The 17,711-nt window shown below is 37.8% G+C and overlaps 1 protein-coding gene across 11 annotated transcripts in view; it reads left to right on the forward strand.

The window, feature by feature from the left end:
- Positions 1–17,711, forward strand: part of SPK1 (guanyl-nucleotide exchange factor) — a 133,746-nt gene that overhangs the window by 58,879 nt on the left and 57,156 nt on the right. For all 11 annotated transcript variants that reach the window (XM_089136410.1, XM_089136407.1, XM_089136406.1 and 8 more), the window contains 2 exons: positions 1,342–1,385; positions 14,458–14,527. In XM_089136410.1, the coding sequence (XP_088992536.1) occupies positions 1,342–1,385; positions 14,458–14,527 (114 nt within the window). The remainder of the gene's footprint in view (positions 1–1,341; positions 1,386–14,457; positions 14,528–17,711) is intronic.

Genomic DNA, 17,711 nt, shown 5'->3' on the forward strand with positions numbered 1-17,711 from the left:
CAGAATATAAATAATCAGGCGCCCATGGGACAAGAACGTTGGCGAGAAGAAACACACAGATGCTGATCAGCTGTGACGAGGAGCAGCTCACCAATGTTTCCTCTCTTATCTACCACTATGTTTTATCTTTGATTTGAAAATCTTGGTGCTGACGTTAACATTTATAGGGTGAGTAATTGAATGGGCTAAATCGAAACCTAAGACTTTCTTAATTTGTTTGACGATTCATAACTGGATTTGGATTAGGATCATTCCTGAAAGCCTAAAAGATGGGTTTCTGGTTTTGCTGTGCCGCCACCAGAAGAGACCTCCTCTCTTTGTGCTGTTCTTCAATCCACATCACTTGAGCAGTACTCTTTCCACTCTTTCTTTCTCAGCTTCTCTCCCTCCCAGCACCTGTTTCGTTATCAAACATGTCTTCTCTGGGGAAGCTTCCAGTGATGGTTCCTGCAGGGTGATGGAAGATGGGTCACCCAACTATATGGTTGATAACAATTGGGTATTAGGGGTATTTTAATCATATCATATGTATTAAAAACCTGAGGGGTATTTTAGTCCCTCCAGATTTAAAATTTGAATAAACTTTATTGTTGTAGACGGTGCTAGTTGCGTTTGGACCCAGACGTAATTTATTACACTAAGGGGACCCAACATTAGTTTATGCTCTACTAAGAGGACCCACATGTAAAAAACTCTTGCTTGAAAATCTGTGCTTTCCTTTTTATTACTTGACCCTGTTATGGGTTGCATACATAATAGACCCACTTAAATCTGTTTTAGCCCCTGTGTGTGGCACTTGGGCTGGCTGGGCTGTATATTTGAAAACATAGGTTCAGCTTGGCTTGTGGCCTGAGATTTGATCACAGAACTTGGCTGTCAAGGGATAAGGGATGCCTGTAAGCACTGCCATCCAAGATGATAATACATGATTTATCTCCAGAACATCCTGACGAATGACGACTAGCATAACACAATTGTTTTAAATATATAAGTTTGGGACTATACATTTGCATGTATTTTACCCATTGGCTGGTTTGCGCTCAGCCCTTTTGCCATCCATATTAACTTTTCCTGGGTCAACCTTGGGCCCTGCTATTTGGCCAGCCCATGTGTTGAAAATTCTAGCCAAAGCCCTAACCCTTCCCAAAGAAAGAAGGGGCACTTGGATGTTCATATTTTTGTCTGTTTTCTTCACTTTAGATTTATCCTTTTCAAATTTGATGACAATTAGATGGAGAGCCTTTTTGTCTATGTAGAAAAATATGGTTTATGTGGTAAAAGGTACTCTACTTCTGTACTATGAATGTATAAACTGACACAGTTGGCTATTAATGTTTGCAGGCAGTGATTGGTTATGCTGCACTCCCTTTATCCACTCACATCCAGTACGTGGAATTCCATCTATGAAAAATTTTTACTATTTTTTCTTAAGAGATATCTAATAAGGAAAATAAAATGATGCTTTGTCCTCGTGCTATCCTATTTTAAGACAACACTTTGTGATACAGAATGGCAACACCTAGTTATTGTTGGTTATGATTAAAGCTAGCATGTCTTTGGAGGCCAGCCTAATTGTTGACATATGTTTGGGGAAAAAGTTCGAGATTTACATGTTATACACCTAAGATGATTCTGCATTTGACATTAATCCTACATGTATGGCTATTTGAAAGTGCTGAGGCCCTTATGGACCAGTTGGCTGTCCAATGGGCTGCAATTATGCTTCGAGTAGTTATTAGGTTTGGCTTTTATTTTCATTGGTTTTGTTGTAATGGGTCTACTGTGTTACCCCATAAAGTGGGGATAAAGTTAATACGCAGGTTTAGTGGTTAAGTGTTTTGAGTTAGATTAGAACACTTAATATCTAGATAGTTCTGTTTTGAGTTATTTCCTTCATTGACTCTTGTGTATGTGTGATTAGCATGTTTTTTGTCGGTAAAATTAAATTCAGGTCTTTATTCATGTGTTAGAAAAAATTGAGTGAAAAAAAGAGAGGTTTTATCATTCAGACTTCTATGGCTATTGAGCTTGGCATACAGTATTGGTATCCGATACCTTCTCTTCTATGTTTCTTACTAGTTCCCCCCCCCCCCCGCCGCGGCCATTTTCTTCTCCCCACCCAATATTTCTAGTTTTGATTTTGTTCTCTGTATAAAAGTTCTATCTTTTCTTCTTTTTTTCCCAACTAGGAATTTTTGGAAACTTGAAATCTTTCCTTCTAACTTATATTCTGCTTCCATATCAGTTGGTTTCTATTCTGAACTTCCTTAAATCCCTTACTTTTGGTGGATTCTCCAACCCCCACCCTCCCTTTTTTCTCTTGTCCTTTTTTTTTTGGTGGGGGGGGGGGGGGGGGTTATTTCTTAGTTTCTAGGTTTTCTTTATCCTCCTCTCTTTTTATTTTTTATTTTTTTTAATTTAAAATTTTTAATTATAAATACAGGTAATGTTGTATTGAAGTAGAGATACATGTAACTCTGTATTCCGATTTCTTAGATCCACCAGCTCCAAAAACTCCATGGGGTTCCAATGTAACTCAGTATCTCTCAACTGCTTGCATTCCAGTCATGTAACCTGCCAGTTGGGTTTGTTCTCTCCATGCTTGCACAAATTCCTTATTCTGGAGTTTGGAATTAATCCAGCCATGTTGTAATGCTTCCTTCCTTTGCTCCTAACAGGTCAGCCCTCCACTCAAACTGAAAACAGTACAGAGACACCAAAAGAAATTGTCAAGTGTCAACACTATGGTAAACCATAGCATACTAAAGACAAATGTTGGAAACTGCATGGGGATGGTGTACACATTGAAGCAAAATCCAGGCTAGTCATGGAAAGAATAGGGGAAAGACTGAAGCCAACTTTACTGGAACTGACTCTACATCTACTAACATGCCATCCAAGCTCTTCAATGAGGAAGTGCAAGCTTTCCGGTGGAACTACGCTGCCCTTACTACCACTACTGCATCGACAACTGCCTCAGCTACTTCTGGTAGTTGTCTAGCCCACTTAGCTATTTCTGACCTACCCTTTTGTGCTTCAGCTGCATCTAACTTCTAAATTATCGTAAACTATCGACTCTGGGGCGAAAGACACATGGTTGTTTCTTCCATTCAATTCCATCAATACACCCCTTTTCAGAGAAAAGAGACAGTCTGTGTTGCAATTGGATCTCTCTCAATTTCTGGGAAAGGAACCATTCGCTGCTCTTCCACCCTAAATATCCTTTCTTTTCTATTAACCTTTTATCTGTTGGTAGCCTTACTAGGGATTTAAATTGTAAAGATACCTTTTTCCTGCTTATTGTGTCGTACATGATCTGGTGATAGATTGGACAATTGGACATGGTAAGGTGCTAATGGTCCCGACCTGCTTGACTGTATGGCTCCTCCCACTGCTGCAACTTCTTCACCAATACCATAGATTCTCTCAGTCTCCTCTGATATTCACTTTCTCCATCAAAGAACTGGTCATCCTCTAGTTGAAACCCTATTTTCTCTTTTTCCAGATTAGATAAACGTTGTAATAAAGATGACTTATTTGTGAAGCAGGTATTTTTGCTAGACAAAAACACTCTAGTTATGCCTCATGTGATAAAAGATTGGTTGTCACTTATTTTTTTCTTTCTCACTCTGATATTTGTGGTTCTGCTCCTCGTGATTTTATCTTGGTCTATGGAGGTTTGTGATCTTTGATGGGCATCTCACTTGTGTCACTTGGGTATATCTAATGTCCTATGATACTTAAGACTTCTAGTGCTCCCATATATTCCACAAGCTAATACAAACTTAGTTAGATAGAAAGATCGAAGTACTTCATACTGATAATCGAAGAGAATAGATGGAGCCAACTTTTTAGGTATACTTAGTAGATCATGGTATTCTCTGTCAAACCAACTGACTTGATATCCCTATTAGGAATGGCGTGGTAGAAGGAAAATCAACACTTGTTAGAATTTGCTCGTTCTTCGATGCTTGCATGAATTTTCCATAACAATATCGGAGTGATGCTGTTCTCAATGCCGCCTATCTGATTAAATGGATGGCTTGTCGCATCTTTGATTGTCAATCCCCCAGAGCTGTACTTCTTTGAAAGAACCCTTTTTTAGTACTTTCCAATTATATTAGGTTGTGTCTGCTATGTCCGCAATCATCATGTCCTGGCATGCTTGATCCATGAAGTATTAGATATATCTTTTTGGGATATTCTCATTCGAAGAAGAGCTACTGTTGTTATCATCCTTCATCCCTTAAAATACTTTGTTTCTATAAATGTTGCCTTTCGTTAAGCGTCATTCTATCATACCTTAGCACATCTTCAAGGGGGAATATTTTTTTTGAAGATGCGTCGACCTACCTAGATGTGTTCCATATGATTGAAAATGAGATGGAGCAGAAGCTAGAACAGCCTTAAGAGTGTCACAAGATCAGCCATCAGTAGATCAACTAGATATACATAATGAGGGGAAGCCGTTGACTCCTAGTAGAAGTACCTTACATTCAAATGAACAACAGACTACTGGTAACAGTATTTTGAAGTCATTTGCGAACATTGACAAGAGACCACTACTAATGCACCTTTACCATTACATTAATCTTCTTCAGAAATAGAGCCTGGATCTTCACCTGCTTCACCTCCTGGTAGGTATCCTAATCTTGGATAACCTGTAGCCTTACAAAACGGTGTTATAAATGCACCTATCCCATATCCCATGTTGTGTCTCTTGATTCTCTTTCATCTTCCTATCGTAGTTTTGTGTCTTACCTGTTTATATACCTATCCCATAGAATGGAAGTAGGCTTATGCAGATCCTACGTTGAAGGCAGTAATATTGGAAGAAATGAATGGCATTGGACAAAATGGGATGTGGTAGCTTGTGGTTCTTCCTTTGGGCAAGAGACTTGTTGGTTGTAAGTGGGTGTTTATTTTAAAGCAGAATAATCATGGATCTGTTGATCGATATAAAGCCAAATTGGTTGTAGAAGGCCTCACCCAGACCTTTGGAATTGTTTATCGGGAGACTTTTGCACCCGTTGCAAAACTAAACACAGTTATAGTATTACTTGCATGTGCTGTTAACTTGGGATGGGATCTTTAGCAGTTCGATATGTAGAATACTTCTTTACATCAGGAGTTGGAAGAAGTCTACATGGAAATTCGTCTTGGTTTCTCTAATGACAAAATCCAAGGAAAAGTTTGTAGACACCACTGTGCATTGTATAGGCAAAAGCAGTCTCCTTGGGCATGGTTTGCTAGGATTCCACGAGGCATGGTGTCAGTTGGGTATAAACAGAATAATGCTAATCACACCCTCTTCATAAAAAGAACAGGTCTCCAAGTTACCATTTTAGTTGTCTTTGTTGATGATTTAGTTGTCAGTTAACGATGGTGGAGAAATACTAAAGCTAAAAAGATTCCCATGTCACAAGTTTGAAATAAATGATCTAGGAAAACTAAGGTACTTTCTAGGGATTGAAGTTGCTTATTCATCTAAGGCAATTTCTATCCCAAAGAAAGTATGTCCTGGACTTATTATTATCTGAAACAGGCTTGCTAGGTTGTCATTTGAGTGATACTCCCCTAGAAGTTGTTGCCCTACTCAAGGATAAAGGAGAACCCGTTGATAAAAGCTAATCAACTAATCTCATACATGACTTGACATTGTTGCTGCTGTTTGTATTATGAGTTAGTTCATGCACGATCTGCATTCCAATCATATGCTGACCGTCTTTCAAATCATTCATTATCTGAAATCAGTTCCAGGCAAAGGTGTACTCCTATCCCTTCAAGATCATCTTTGAGTTGAAGCTTACACTGGTGCAGGTTGGGGAGGTTCACATGACCGGAACCCATCTCAGGGTACTGTACTTTTGTTGGTGGGAATCTGATTAGTCGGCGAAGCAAATTGTTGTTGCAAGATCTAGTACTAAAGTAGAATATCGAGTCATGGCTCAAGGGGTTTGTGAATTATTATCGTTATGTGGTTTACTAGAAGATTTGGATGTGCCTGTGTCTCTTCCCATGATGCTCTATTGTGACAACCAAGATGCCAAAAGCAACGCCCATAATTCAGTGCAACATGACAAGATAAAGCATGTGGAAATTCATATGCACTTTGTAAAAGAGAATTGGAAAGCAACATATCCGTATACCATTCGTGAAGTCTGAAGTTCAAGTAGCAGGTGTCTTCACCAGAGGATTACTTGGACGGATGTTTCATCCTATTTTTGACCAACTTGAGGGGGAGTGTTGTGAGAGGGACTGAGGTTTCCTAATTGGAGTACGAGAAAGGTTTCCTAATCGGAGTAGGACTGAGGTTTCCTAATTGGAATAAGACTGCTCTTTAGAACTTCTATATTAATTATGTTTTTTCTTTTCTTTCTTTTTCCCTTTCTATGTTGGTTTCCTATTCCCTGCTAGACTAGTTTCCTTATCATATATGGTTAGTTTTTCTATTCGTACTGGTTTTTGCATTTCTTTTCCTACTCAGAGTAGGACATAGGCTGTAACTAAAACTACCCCATTGGGGCTTACAAATGACGCATACTTTTCTGAGCAATAGTCGCTGAAACTTACAACTCTATTTTCATATTCTAAGGTGGTTCCTATTTTCTTAGTCATAAGTTAGGAGTTCTATTCACCACGGAACTCCAGCTTGACCAACGAGGCTACCATTTGGATTATTCTTACTTTAGACCCTCCTTTTTAGTGTTGCTGCTGCAACTGTTTTTTGCAAATTGGAAGCTTCAGGGTTGTAGAACCACTAGGACCTGAGGAGAAGTGAAGCCTGGATTCTTGGGGGTGGCTGAAAAGACATTCTTCTACAACTCCACCTCCACTTGAATAAAGCTTCTATAAGGTCTCTCATCAAGTATCTGGCAGCCTTCCCTATCTATTGTCTCATTTCCCTTTTATTTTCTTTCCCCATCCCCAGGTTCTATACCTTCTTCCATCTACAAATCAAGAACCTTCATAACTCAGCAATCCACTATCACAATCCATGCAAACTCCAGCCACAATTCCCAGCATACCCTTCACCTTTGATCCCCATTGCAGCCTCAAAACTCTGCCAATCCATAGGTCTGCACTTTCTTGATTCTTACCCTCTCTTTTCCCTCCATCATCAGAATTTTCTTCACAACCTTCGATAAGAGCACACCCTAGCATTGGCAAAAAATCACCAGCAGATCAATGAATTATTTTTCTGCTTTCTCAAAAACCACATGGTTACTGAACGCTTTCAATCATAATTATTCTATAACACTCAAAATGGGCACTAAGGGAAACAAGCTGATATAGTCTGTAGCACGAGTCAAAGACAAATCCATTCTGTTTTGGGCTACTATGTTAATATATGTACTCTTTGTTACTACTAAGTTTGTGACTATGTATTTAGATGATTGTACTCATTTTGCGACTGTGTATGTGGCAGTGTCACGTACTTTGTGATGGTGGATGTTTCTATGGTCCTGTAGAATAATTTGGTGGCTATGAGTCTCCATTAGCGAGTTGCAGTCTGTTACTCCTAAAAGAAATACTCTCAATTTTTTCTTTTTGAACAAGACATGTTTTAGGTACAACATATCAACTTTTGCCAATGTATCCAATCAATAATTACCAGTGCTGAGCAGAACTGTCACGCCTAAGGGATGCCTAGGTGTCACCTTGCCTAGGCACCTTTGGTTTTCTTCACCCTCCCAGATGCCTTGAGAACTATGGTGCTGAGGCATTACTTCCACCATTATCCACCACAAAACAATATCGGGTTTGTACTAAAGCATCACTCACATTATGACATGTTACTCACATCACAAATTTCAAATAACTTTATATTAACATGATTTAACAACAATCAGTATACTGAGCAACACTTCCACTAAATGTACCCAAAAACTTGATGTACACATGCTATACCACTAAGTTATAAGCAAAATATTAGCTGATGCAAACTCCAAAATCGACTCACAACCTGCAGCATACTTTTCTTGTTAACCCACTATTGCAAACACTGTTCTAGTACCCTTGTTCCCCGAATTCAGAAAAAAGTCAATCATTTGATCTAGAAAACAGCATTCACTAGTGTAGGTCAAACTGTAGAATCAGTCCTCCCAGACCATTATTAACAACCGTCAAATAATTAAAAAAATGGTTGAGTAGTCTTAAAATAGATTGAACAATCTGTTTCATTAGAGGATTTCCAGAAACTAGTAAATCTAGATAAATACTGGCAGGAAAACTTTATACAGAAAACTGGGAGAAGAAATCTAACTTGTAAAAACCAATATGAGGAAATCCAGACATCAATTGGCAATGAAACTGCGTAGGGAATAATGGGCAAGATTGTTGAAGTATATGTAAATTGGAGTTTTACTGTTCACGTGAACAGTAAAACAGCTTTTACTGTTCACGTGAACAGTAAAAACAGCTTTTACTGTTCACGTGAACAGTATTTTGCTGTTGTTTTGATTGTATTTTGTATTTCTAATGTAGGATCTTGCTACATAAGTTTTGGGAGTTTTTAGAAGATAGTTTCTATTTTGGTGGTAGTTTTATTTTAACTTTCTATTTTAGGAGTTAGGAGTTACTAAGTGTAATATTTTGTTTCTTCTTCTGGTTCTTGTCTCTCGTTGTATTAGATTCATTGGCTTATGTGCTCTGTGATTCTGACTTTTCAGCTAGAATCGTCTTTTCTACTAGTTCTTCATCTCTCTTCTCTTCTTCTTCTTCTCTCTATTCTTTGTTTAAGTTCAACTTCTATTTTGATTGTTTAAGCTTGTTTTCTAACATGGTATCGAGCTTTTTGAATTAAAATAGTGTTGTTCTCAATATTCTCTTCTAAATTTTTTTTTTGTTTCCTTGGTGTGTGCCACCTAATGCTATTATATTATGGACTGTTAGATCGGATATTCATGTGACTGATCTTCTCTACCTATTATCTTACTCTTACATGGTCTTTAGTCAACTTACCTCGGGGATGTGGTCCGTCGGTGGGTGTATCAATTAGTCCATTCCGATGATCGGTTGAGGCTTGGCCGCTTGGTGGCTGGCTATACACACATATGGTGTGATTATTTTGAGACTTTTTCTCGTGCGACTTATTCCGTGTCTTGATATCTTTGGTCTGATTATGATTGGACTCTTTTTCGTTCATATGCATTCTTATATGGTGATCTTCATGAGAGTTTACATGGAGCACCTCCGGGTATGTTGCTCGGGGGCATTGTTCGTGTTTGCGCTTCATAAACAATTTATGGACTCGCAGTCTCCACGGGCTTGGTTTGAGTTTAGCAGCCGTGGAGTCTTTTGGTTTTGTCGATATTCTGATCACTCTATGTTTGTTAGACGCGGGTGATTGTGTTGTCATTATGCGTTTATGTTGATGATATTGTCCTTTCGGCAATGATGTTGATGCAATCCATACGTTAAGCACACTTACAAAAATCTTTCCAAACCAAAGATTTAGGTGATCTACAATATTTCTTGGGGATTGAAGTGATCCGTAGTGAAAAAGGAGTAAGTTTGTCACAAAGAAAGTATGTGTTAGATCTTTTGACTCGAGACTGGCATGCTTGCTTCTAAACCTAGCGACATTCCCATGGATCCTCGGTTGAAGTTAGGACGTGATGATGGTGACTTGTTAGATGATGTCCATCGTTACGGAGTCTTATTGGGAAACTTATTTATCTTATTTACTCGTCCTGATATTTCTTATTCTCTGGTGTGTTGAGTCGGTTTATGCGGTCTCCTAGGCTCATTGGGATGCGGCAATGAGAGTACTTCGCCGGAAAAGGGCTCATCTATCGACCAAATCGGAGTATGGACTTGGTTGCCTTTTCCGATGAAGATTGGCTGGATCCGTCTTGATCGCCGGTCAACCACAAGTTATTGTACTTTTCTTGGTGGAAATCTTGTGACTTGGAAGAGTAAAAATGTTTCCACCATTGCTCGATCTAGTGCTGAAGCTGAGTATAGGGTTATGGCCCACACCGCTGCTGAATTGATGTGGCTTCGTTCGTTGTTAGAGGAAATTGGATTTCCGGTTTCTGCCCCTATGAAAATGTTTTGTGATAATCAGTGCCACTTACATTGCTAGTAATCCAGTGTTCCATGAGAGAGCGAAGCATATAGAGGTAGATTGTCACTTTGTGCGTGATGCAGTGAAGAAGAAGCTTATAGCAACTCCTTTTGTGAGCTCTCCTGACCAACTAGTTGATTTGTTCACCAAAGCTCTGTTCAGACCAAGTTTTCAGTCTATCTGTTGCAAGTTGGGCATGGGAGATTTATATGCTACAGCTTGAGGGGGAGTGTTGAAGTATATGTAAATTGGAGTTTTACTGTTCACGTTACTGTTCACGTGAACAGTGTTTTTACTGTTCACATGAACAATATTTTGCTGTTGTTTTGATTATATTTTCTATTTCTAATGTAGGAATCTTGCTACATAAGTTTTGGGAGTTTTTTAGAAAGCATAGTTTCTATTTTGGTGGTAGTTTCTATTTTCAGAACTTTCTATTTTAGGAGTTAGGAAGTTACTAAAGCTGTAATATTTTGTTTCCTTCTTCTAGAGGACAATTACTTGTCTCTCAAGTTGTATTAGATTCATTAGAAGCTATAAATAAAAGTGCTCTGTGATTCTAGACTCTTCTAAGAGTATCACAGGTCTTTTCTACTAGTTCTTCATCTCTCTTCTCTTCTTCTTCTTCTCTCTTTTCTTTGTTCAAGTTCAACTGCTATTTTGATTGTTTAAAGCTTGTTTTCTAACAAAGATATTCAGGAGAACAGTGGATAAAATCTAATACGAATAAACCAAGAGAATAGCGGGTAAAGAAAATCAGGTAATTTATCATTTTAAACTAATGGAAAAAATAAGCAATGATTTGTAGAGGTAATTCTAGGGAATAATGGTAATGAAATAAAAGCGTTCTCTGGTTAAGGTTTATTCCATCTCTATGATGGTTGGTTGCATTGGTTTACGCATAGATTTGCTCGAGTGTTATAAAAGCATGTGTAGACAATCTCTTTTAGCATCCCATGTAAAAAGGGTGACATCTCTTTCTTATTACATGGAAAGATAAGCATCAAATAAGCATCTTGTTTTGATCCAGGAGAAAGAGGAAAAATTCTATTCCCATACTTGAAATTCCAGAGAACCATGGGATTTAGTCAAGATAATTGTCATGCTAAGGAATTCAAGAGTGTTATGGGCTAGAATCAAGATAACAATGATAAAGAATCAAGAAGAAATATTTTGAGTCCTGGATGTTACTATCTAGGTTAGTTCATTTTCTCCTCTTTTCACTTGTCAGTTTTTCTTGCTTCCCTTGACATCTCTTTTCCTCTCTCATGTTTTCCATACATTGCCCTACCTCCCTCTTCAACCTCTTTTTTCTTATTTTGAATTCTTTCTCCCCCTCCCTCTTCAACCTCTTTTTTCTTATTTTGAATTCTGCCATCCCTCCTTATTCTCCTTTCTCTCTCTTTTCCTTCTCTAGGTTTCTTTTTCTCTGTTTCTCTCACAATCTCTTCTGGTCTTCCCCCCTTCTCTCACCTCTCTGGGTTTGTTTTCTATGATTTTTTTTTTGTTAGGGTGTAACCCACCATTTACTTATGATTCAACTGTAAAAAAAGTAAGATAAAATACTCCCCCTTTTAATCCTTATGAGTCTTGAACCTATGACCTCTTAATAAATTAGTGGCTCAACCTCTAGGCTAGATGCTGATTTGTTTACCGAGTAATAAATCACATTTAAGTAAAAGGTCTAAAGTTCTCTTTAACTTATAAATTTTTTATCTGCTATAATACCCTTCACTACTGGGTTTTGCATAAGTTCGGATTCCACAAAAAATGGTATTCAGAGTAAATACTTATTGATTTGATGAGTTTTATTTTTGACAGAAACACTGAAGGTGTAAAACTACAAAGATACTATTAGTTAGTTATTTCTAACACTGTTCAGGTTTTCCAAAGACTCTGAAGGATTACACTTTTGTCCTTTTAGACCTTTGGCTTTTGCCTTGCTGAAATATTGCTTTCTATGCATAGATCCTCTTGTATTTCTGCTTAAGAACATCACTGGGCTTTGGAGGATATTTTTCCATGTTTTGTTTAAGGTTAACAGTCTAAGAGTTTCATTTCTTTTTCAAAAGCTCCGTAAAAATTAGTTTACCAAGTTACAAGCTTGACCTAAAGTACAAAAAGGTAAAATATGTTTCATATGTTCGAGTCATTTTGGTGGTCCAGTGGCCAATTCCTTTTGTGAAATTGGCGATTTTGCTGGATTCTTTCTTGTAATTAGCTGGTCAGATAGGTCAACTTTGTGGCTTGGATTGAGTTGTTGCTTACCGAGCTGTTGAACTTGATTTTACTGCTTGATGCAATCATGAATCATTCACTAATATGGCTAGATGCATAGTTCTTTGTAAAGTGATGTTCTCACAATATTTCTAATGCTAAGAGCTGTTAGTCTGCCATGACTGCCAGGTACCATATTAAGGTCATCACATATGGGATGAGAGTAATGGCTTTTATGTATGCCTTATTCTGATATTATGAAAGTAATTTAAAAAAATTACATGCAAGATTGATCTTGGTACTATATAATGACCTCTTTGAAGGCATTCAAGGGGGTCAGCTTTTTAGTGACTCGGGATCTTTTTATATTATGTGTGGATTGAAGGAAAGTGCATTAATAAACTGGTAAATTCCATGAAGGTTTGGGTTAAAAGTAATGTTGATGGTTGCGCTTCTGGAGAAAACCTTGGAACTTTGGGAATAGGGTTGTAGTTAGATGTGAGATTGCCGAGTGGTTTGGCACCTTCTTTCGGCCACTAATTCTTCAAGTGCCAGATTGGAGGCTTTGAAGCATATCCATTAAAGCATTGTGTGGGTACCACTTCAGAATTCTGCTGAAACCTGGCCAAAGCAAACTGTTGCCTTACTTTGGAAGGTGCTTTGGTGTTGGCAGCACATGCATCCCTACAATTTGACTCCTCTGCTCCCCTTAGGAAGGAAAGAATAACAAAACATGCCACTTTTACTATGCAGCATGCCACTTTTACTGCCAGCTGCATAGCAGAAGTAATAGCAATCTATTAAGTAGAAGAAGTAAGATGGAAGGAGGGGTAGGAGGAATAATAAGAAGACTAAATAAGCAGTAGCACATCTACAATGGCTACTGCCAGTGAGCCAAGGTTGCTGCAGTCTCTACTGCACCAACATTGCCACTAGAAAGGAAAAAGTAGGAGGGATCATACCTGTTTGTGTTCTAGCTTTGCTGCCTTATGATTGTTTTGACTTTTGAGTTTTGACATTGTGCTTAGAACAACTTTTTTGGAAGGACAAGTGGTTTTTGCTTTGTTATTAATATGACACTAGTTTATGTATTAATTTCTTCAACCTACACTTGTTTAATTAGTATTTGTGGGAGAATCCATTGAGTGTGTCCTCAATCCTCCCTCTTTTGTTAAGATATTTGTATGTCTGATTTTAATGTATTAATCTTCTACTTTGTTATAACTTAAACCAGGAGTAAAAAAGTAATTTATTAAGGCTTCCAATATTTTTATGGGCGTTTTAATGTACTATTTTGACCTTACTAGAGTACACTAAAAATAGTTATAACATCTATCGAACCTAGGCATGTGTTGTAGATGATGAAATTTTCAACCTTGAGCAATGACGTCAATAGGACATGGATTGGCATTGGCATCTCTCTTTTGAAGGCTCCTACTGCACCCAAGTCCTATCATCCTCAATTATGTAAAAATTATTTAGAAGACCCTTTTTACCAAATGCTGAAGGTAGTAATATTTACCTTCACCAATAGTGGTGGTAGTCCTATAAACACTGAATTCTTATGAAGTAAAAAGTTTGCAGAGAATCAAAGCATCCTAAAACCACCTGACATGGAAAATATGCACACCCGGGGGAGGGGTAGGGGAGGGTTACTCCCCTTTTGAGGATGTAATCTCAGGTTCTTTAGATGCTGGATTTTTACCTCTGGTGGATGACGACGAAAGTCATAAATCCAAGCCTTATCGTTCTCACATCCCCAAAAATGATTTGAAAGACCATGAAATGCTGAAGGTAATACTTTCAACCTCATGGTGGCCCCTCCTGCATATGCTGAATTTTGTGAAGTACAAAGGGCAGAGGACCAAAAAACCTGAAACCAACCTATGCCGGCAGAGCATAGACGAGATAATTCAGAACTTTTTTTTTTTGGGGGGGGGGTGTGTCTCGGGAAAACTTTGTGATTGTATTGTGTGGTTTAGTATTTTGCTCTCTTTTATAATCGTAGAGTTTATTTGGTTTGGGGGAGGTTTCTATTTCAGGTCTCCAGATGTAAAATTTCTGACATCATCACAGACTTCTTGCTATAACTCTTTAGCAGTCTATTTGTTTTCGAATTGTTTAATTTTGTTGGTTTCTGAATGATGCATTTCCTTGTGGCTCTTCAGGTTGCAATCTGAAATTTCTCTACCTGTTATCAGAGAGCTGGCTCCAAACTATCTCCAAGATAGTGGAAAGGTGATTTTGCAGGAAGTTGTTTATTTTTTGACCTCATCGTTCTGTCAGCAAGTATATTATTATTTATTGGAGCATTAAGCCTGCAAAAAGCTACTGGTATAGTGGTATATATACTCTTGAATCCTGGCTGCAAACTAAATTTCTAAGTCTTGACAGCATGGGTCATTTACCACTGTCGAAACTGAATTTTTTTTTTTTTTTTTTGACATAAGCCAAATTCTGCTGAAATGGTTTTAGAATTTGGCAAACATAGAGAATACTGGAAACTCCTAAAAATATTGCGATGATAATGTATGTGATGCTTATTTATGCATAAATGCCCATCTTGTATTGATCAAAACAATAAAAGCTAAAATGTTTTTATCGTATTGAATGCCAGGTTAGTAATGTATATGTTGGTTCTGTATCCGTAGTCCAAATATGTTATTCTCTATGTGAATAAGGAGCAAGAGTCACACTATTGTTAGAGTAATAGAACCCTGTTGTGAGTTGTGACATAATGTCGTGAGGCTCTCTTTGGCATGTATTATTATCATCATCATATTATTTACCGAAAAACATTTTCAATTCTTTTTGTGCCAACTTTAATAATCACGTGCTACAATTGAGGCTAGATTTGTAAAATGACGTTCTAACCTATTTTCATGCCTAAAAACTTTGCATGTTGCACTCTCTCTTGTTTCTCATATCTCACAGTGACTTTGTCACCCCTCTTCTCGTCAAGGCCAACTGTCCAGTCGATGGAACTTTGCTGAACAAAATGAGGCGTGTTGTGAAGTAAAAATAACCACAAGCACACAATATTTGTAGCAAATGGGTCAATCACTAGGTGCAAAGTCGTTGATCTTGTTCGTTCAATCGATGCAAGATGTGCTAAATCTTGTCTTGAAGTAATTTGAGTTAAAAAAAATAGAAAGGGAATTGCTTTTTTTAGCCCAATCTAACTGCTCCAACCTTGTCACTAGAATTGAAATAATTAGAGTAGGAAGCTTTGCAAAAGGGAAAAGAAGGCTAGAATTGAAAAGAACAACTTTACGAAGGAAAGTAAAATTACAATTTGCTGAAATAAAAAAAAGAGGCTATTTACTTTATGAAATGTAAAGTAAATAGCCTAGAAAGTCCCTTCCCCAGACCCCACAGTGTGGGAGCTTCGGCACTGGGTACGCCCCTTTTTTTACTTTATGAAATGTAAAACCCTAAAGGTAAACATGAAATTAAAAGGGAAAAAGATGCTTTCTTGAAGAAAAATGTACTAAAAGTTAGCCAAATCTTTTAGAGAGCCAATTGAGGAGATTTTTAGTAGGAAAGAACGGCTTTGAGCGGTTTTTGAGTGTCCAGAGGGAAGTGGGTCTAGGGCTTTATACAAGGTGAAGATTTGGGAAATAACTCCACCTTTTCCATGTCGAATTAAACAGAAGGGGAGAATATTCTTGAGTAGAAAGTGGGGGACCTGAGGAAGGAGGGAAAAAAATAAATAATAAAACAAAAATAATATCCCTTTATTCTTCATTTGACCAAAATAGTTTCCCGAAATAGAAAATTGCTCATGGCCTTTAGATATCCTCCAAAATATCAGTTTTCATTCATTTTAGCTTCGCATATGCCCTCTTGTTAGAAGTACTCTGCAAATAGGTAAACAAGAAAATAACCTCAAGGTAGCTTGTCTAAAATGTGTACAAAGGTCCGAATATTTCAACATAAATGCGCTCATCAAATTCCCCCACACTAGAACTAAGCTTTTCGTCATGCCAAAATAAAGAACGAGACAAATGTAGAAAACTTGTGCTAGAAAATAAAATCCTCACTTTCTTAGGAATCACGGTTGTACTTAGCATGTATAATAAGCCTTTAAACCACTGGTTTCGCCTAGAGGACGAGTTATAGTCACGTGCTTGGTTGTCAAAGCGTCCTCCTAGGCCTATTGTGGGTCAAGAGGATTGCCTTGTTGCCTTGCTTGGTGTCGCCTTGGTTTTGTTGCCCTTTATTGCCTTGCCTCACACTATCACCTTAACAACCTTGATCTCATGGGTGTTTACAAAGAGTATACACCCAAAGTCCCAAAGGTCTAGTTTAGCTCAAACTTAAAAAATAAATTTTAATTCTGACAATGGGTAATCATACATGACAATTCTCCTCGCAATTGATTTAAGAACGCCCCACAGTTGAATTTTACTACCCGTATTGATTCTTGAGACCAAGCACATATCTCAATAAGAGACTCAACTTCTAACTTTAAGTACAACCTTCCTTTAGGAAATGCCAATTATAAAGGGGTCTAAGGACCAAGGCATTGGAGTGTCAGACTAAACTTTTTTTCACTAAGGCCCACTTCTCTCTCTCTTCTCTTTTTTCTCTTTCTATCATGCCATCCATAAAATTGGTCTCAAAACTCCTAACCAAAGGAACAAGAACCCACAAGACTCCATCTATAAGGGCCTTTTATTTTTCGAAGGGAACTCTTTAATATACATACAAGTTACCTTATTCTTAACAGGGTTTTTTATGTGTTCTTGATGGGTAACAAAATCATTCTCATTTTTTTTATGTCGTATATCATAGCAATAGAAAGGGTATGTATACTCATCAATAGCCAAAATCAGAATCTATAAAGAAGCCTAAATTCCCCCCCCCCCCCCAACACACTAGATTAGTACAATGTCCGCAATGTATGCATGAAAAGATGGACAAGTACAAGGCAAAGGAGGTCATGCCTTTGGGTATCCCAGTCATTAGTGTAAAAAGGCTCATGGAGACTTATGGTCTCTACACTGTCAACACTTCGTATATTAAGGAATGGCTTTAATAATTGACCATTTACTTTAAGAAAAATATTGTTAGAGTGGGGATCAATTAGTTTGATAGCACCATGATTAAAAACTTGGTGAACAATAAAAGGACCTTTGAATCTAGTACACAATTTTCTTGGAAACAATTGTGGCCAAGTGTTGTGCAATTAAACTTTATCATCAATAAAAAAGTACTTTTTGACAATATTCTTTTCATGAAAGGTTTTAGATTCAGCCTTGTACATTGTTGAGATTTTATAGGCTTCATTTCTAAGTTCCTCTGACTTAGAAAGTTGGAGACGATGATGGACATCTGCATCGGCAACATCAAAGTTCAACTTCTTGATTTGCGAGAAAGCCCAATTCTCTAATTTGATTGGCATGTGACAAGCCTTAAC

The sequence above is a fragment of the Hakea prostrata genome, chromosome 10 (assembly GCF_041222555.1).
Source record: "Hakea prostrata isolate BN-2017 chromosome 10, UWA_Hpros_2, whole genome shotgun sequence".
Classification (NCBI taxonomy): Eukaryota; Viridiplantae; Streptophyta; class Magnoliopsida; order Proteales; family Proteaceae; genus Hakea; species Hakea prostrata.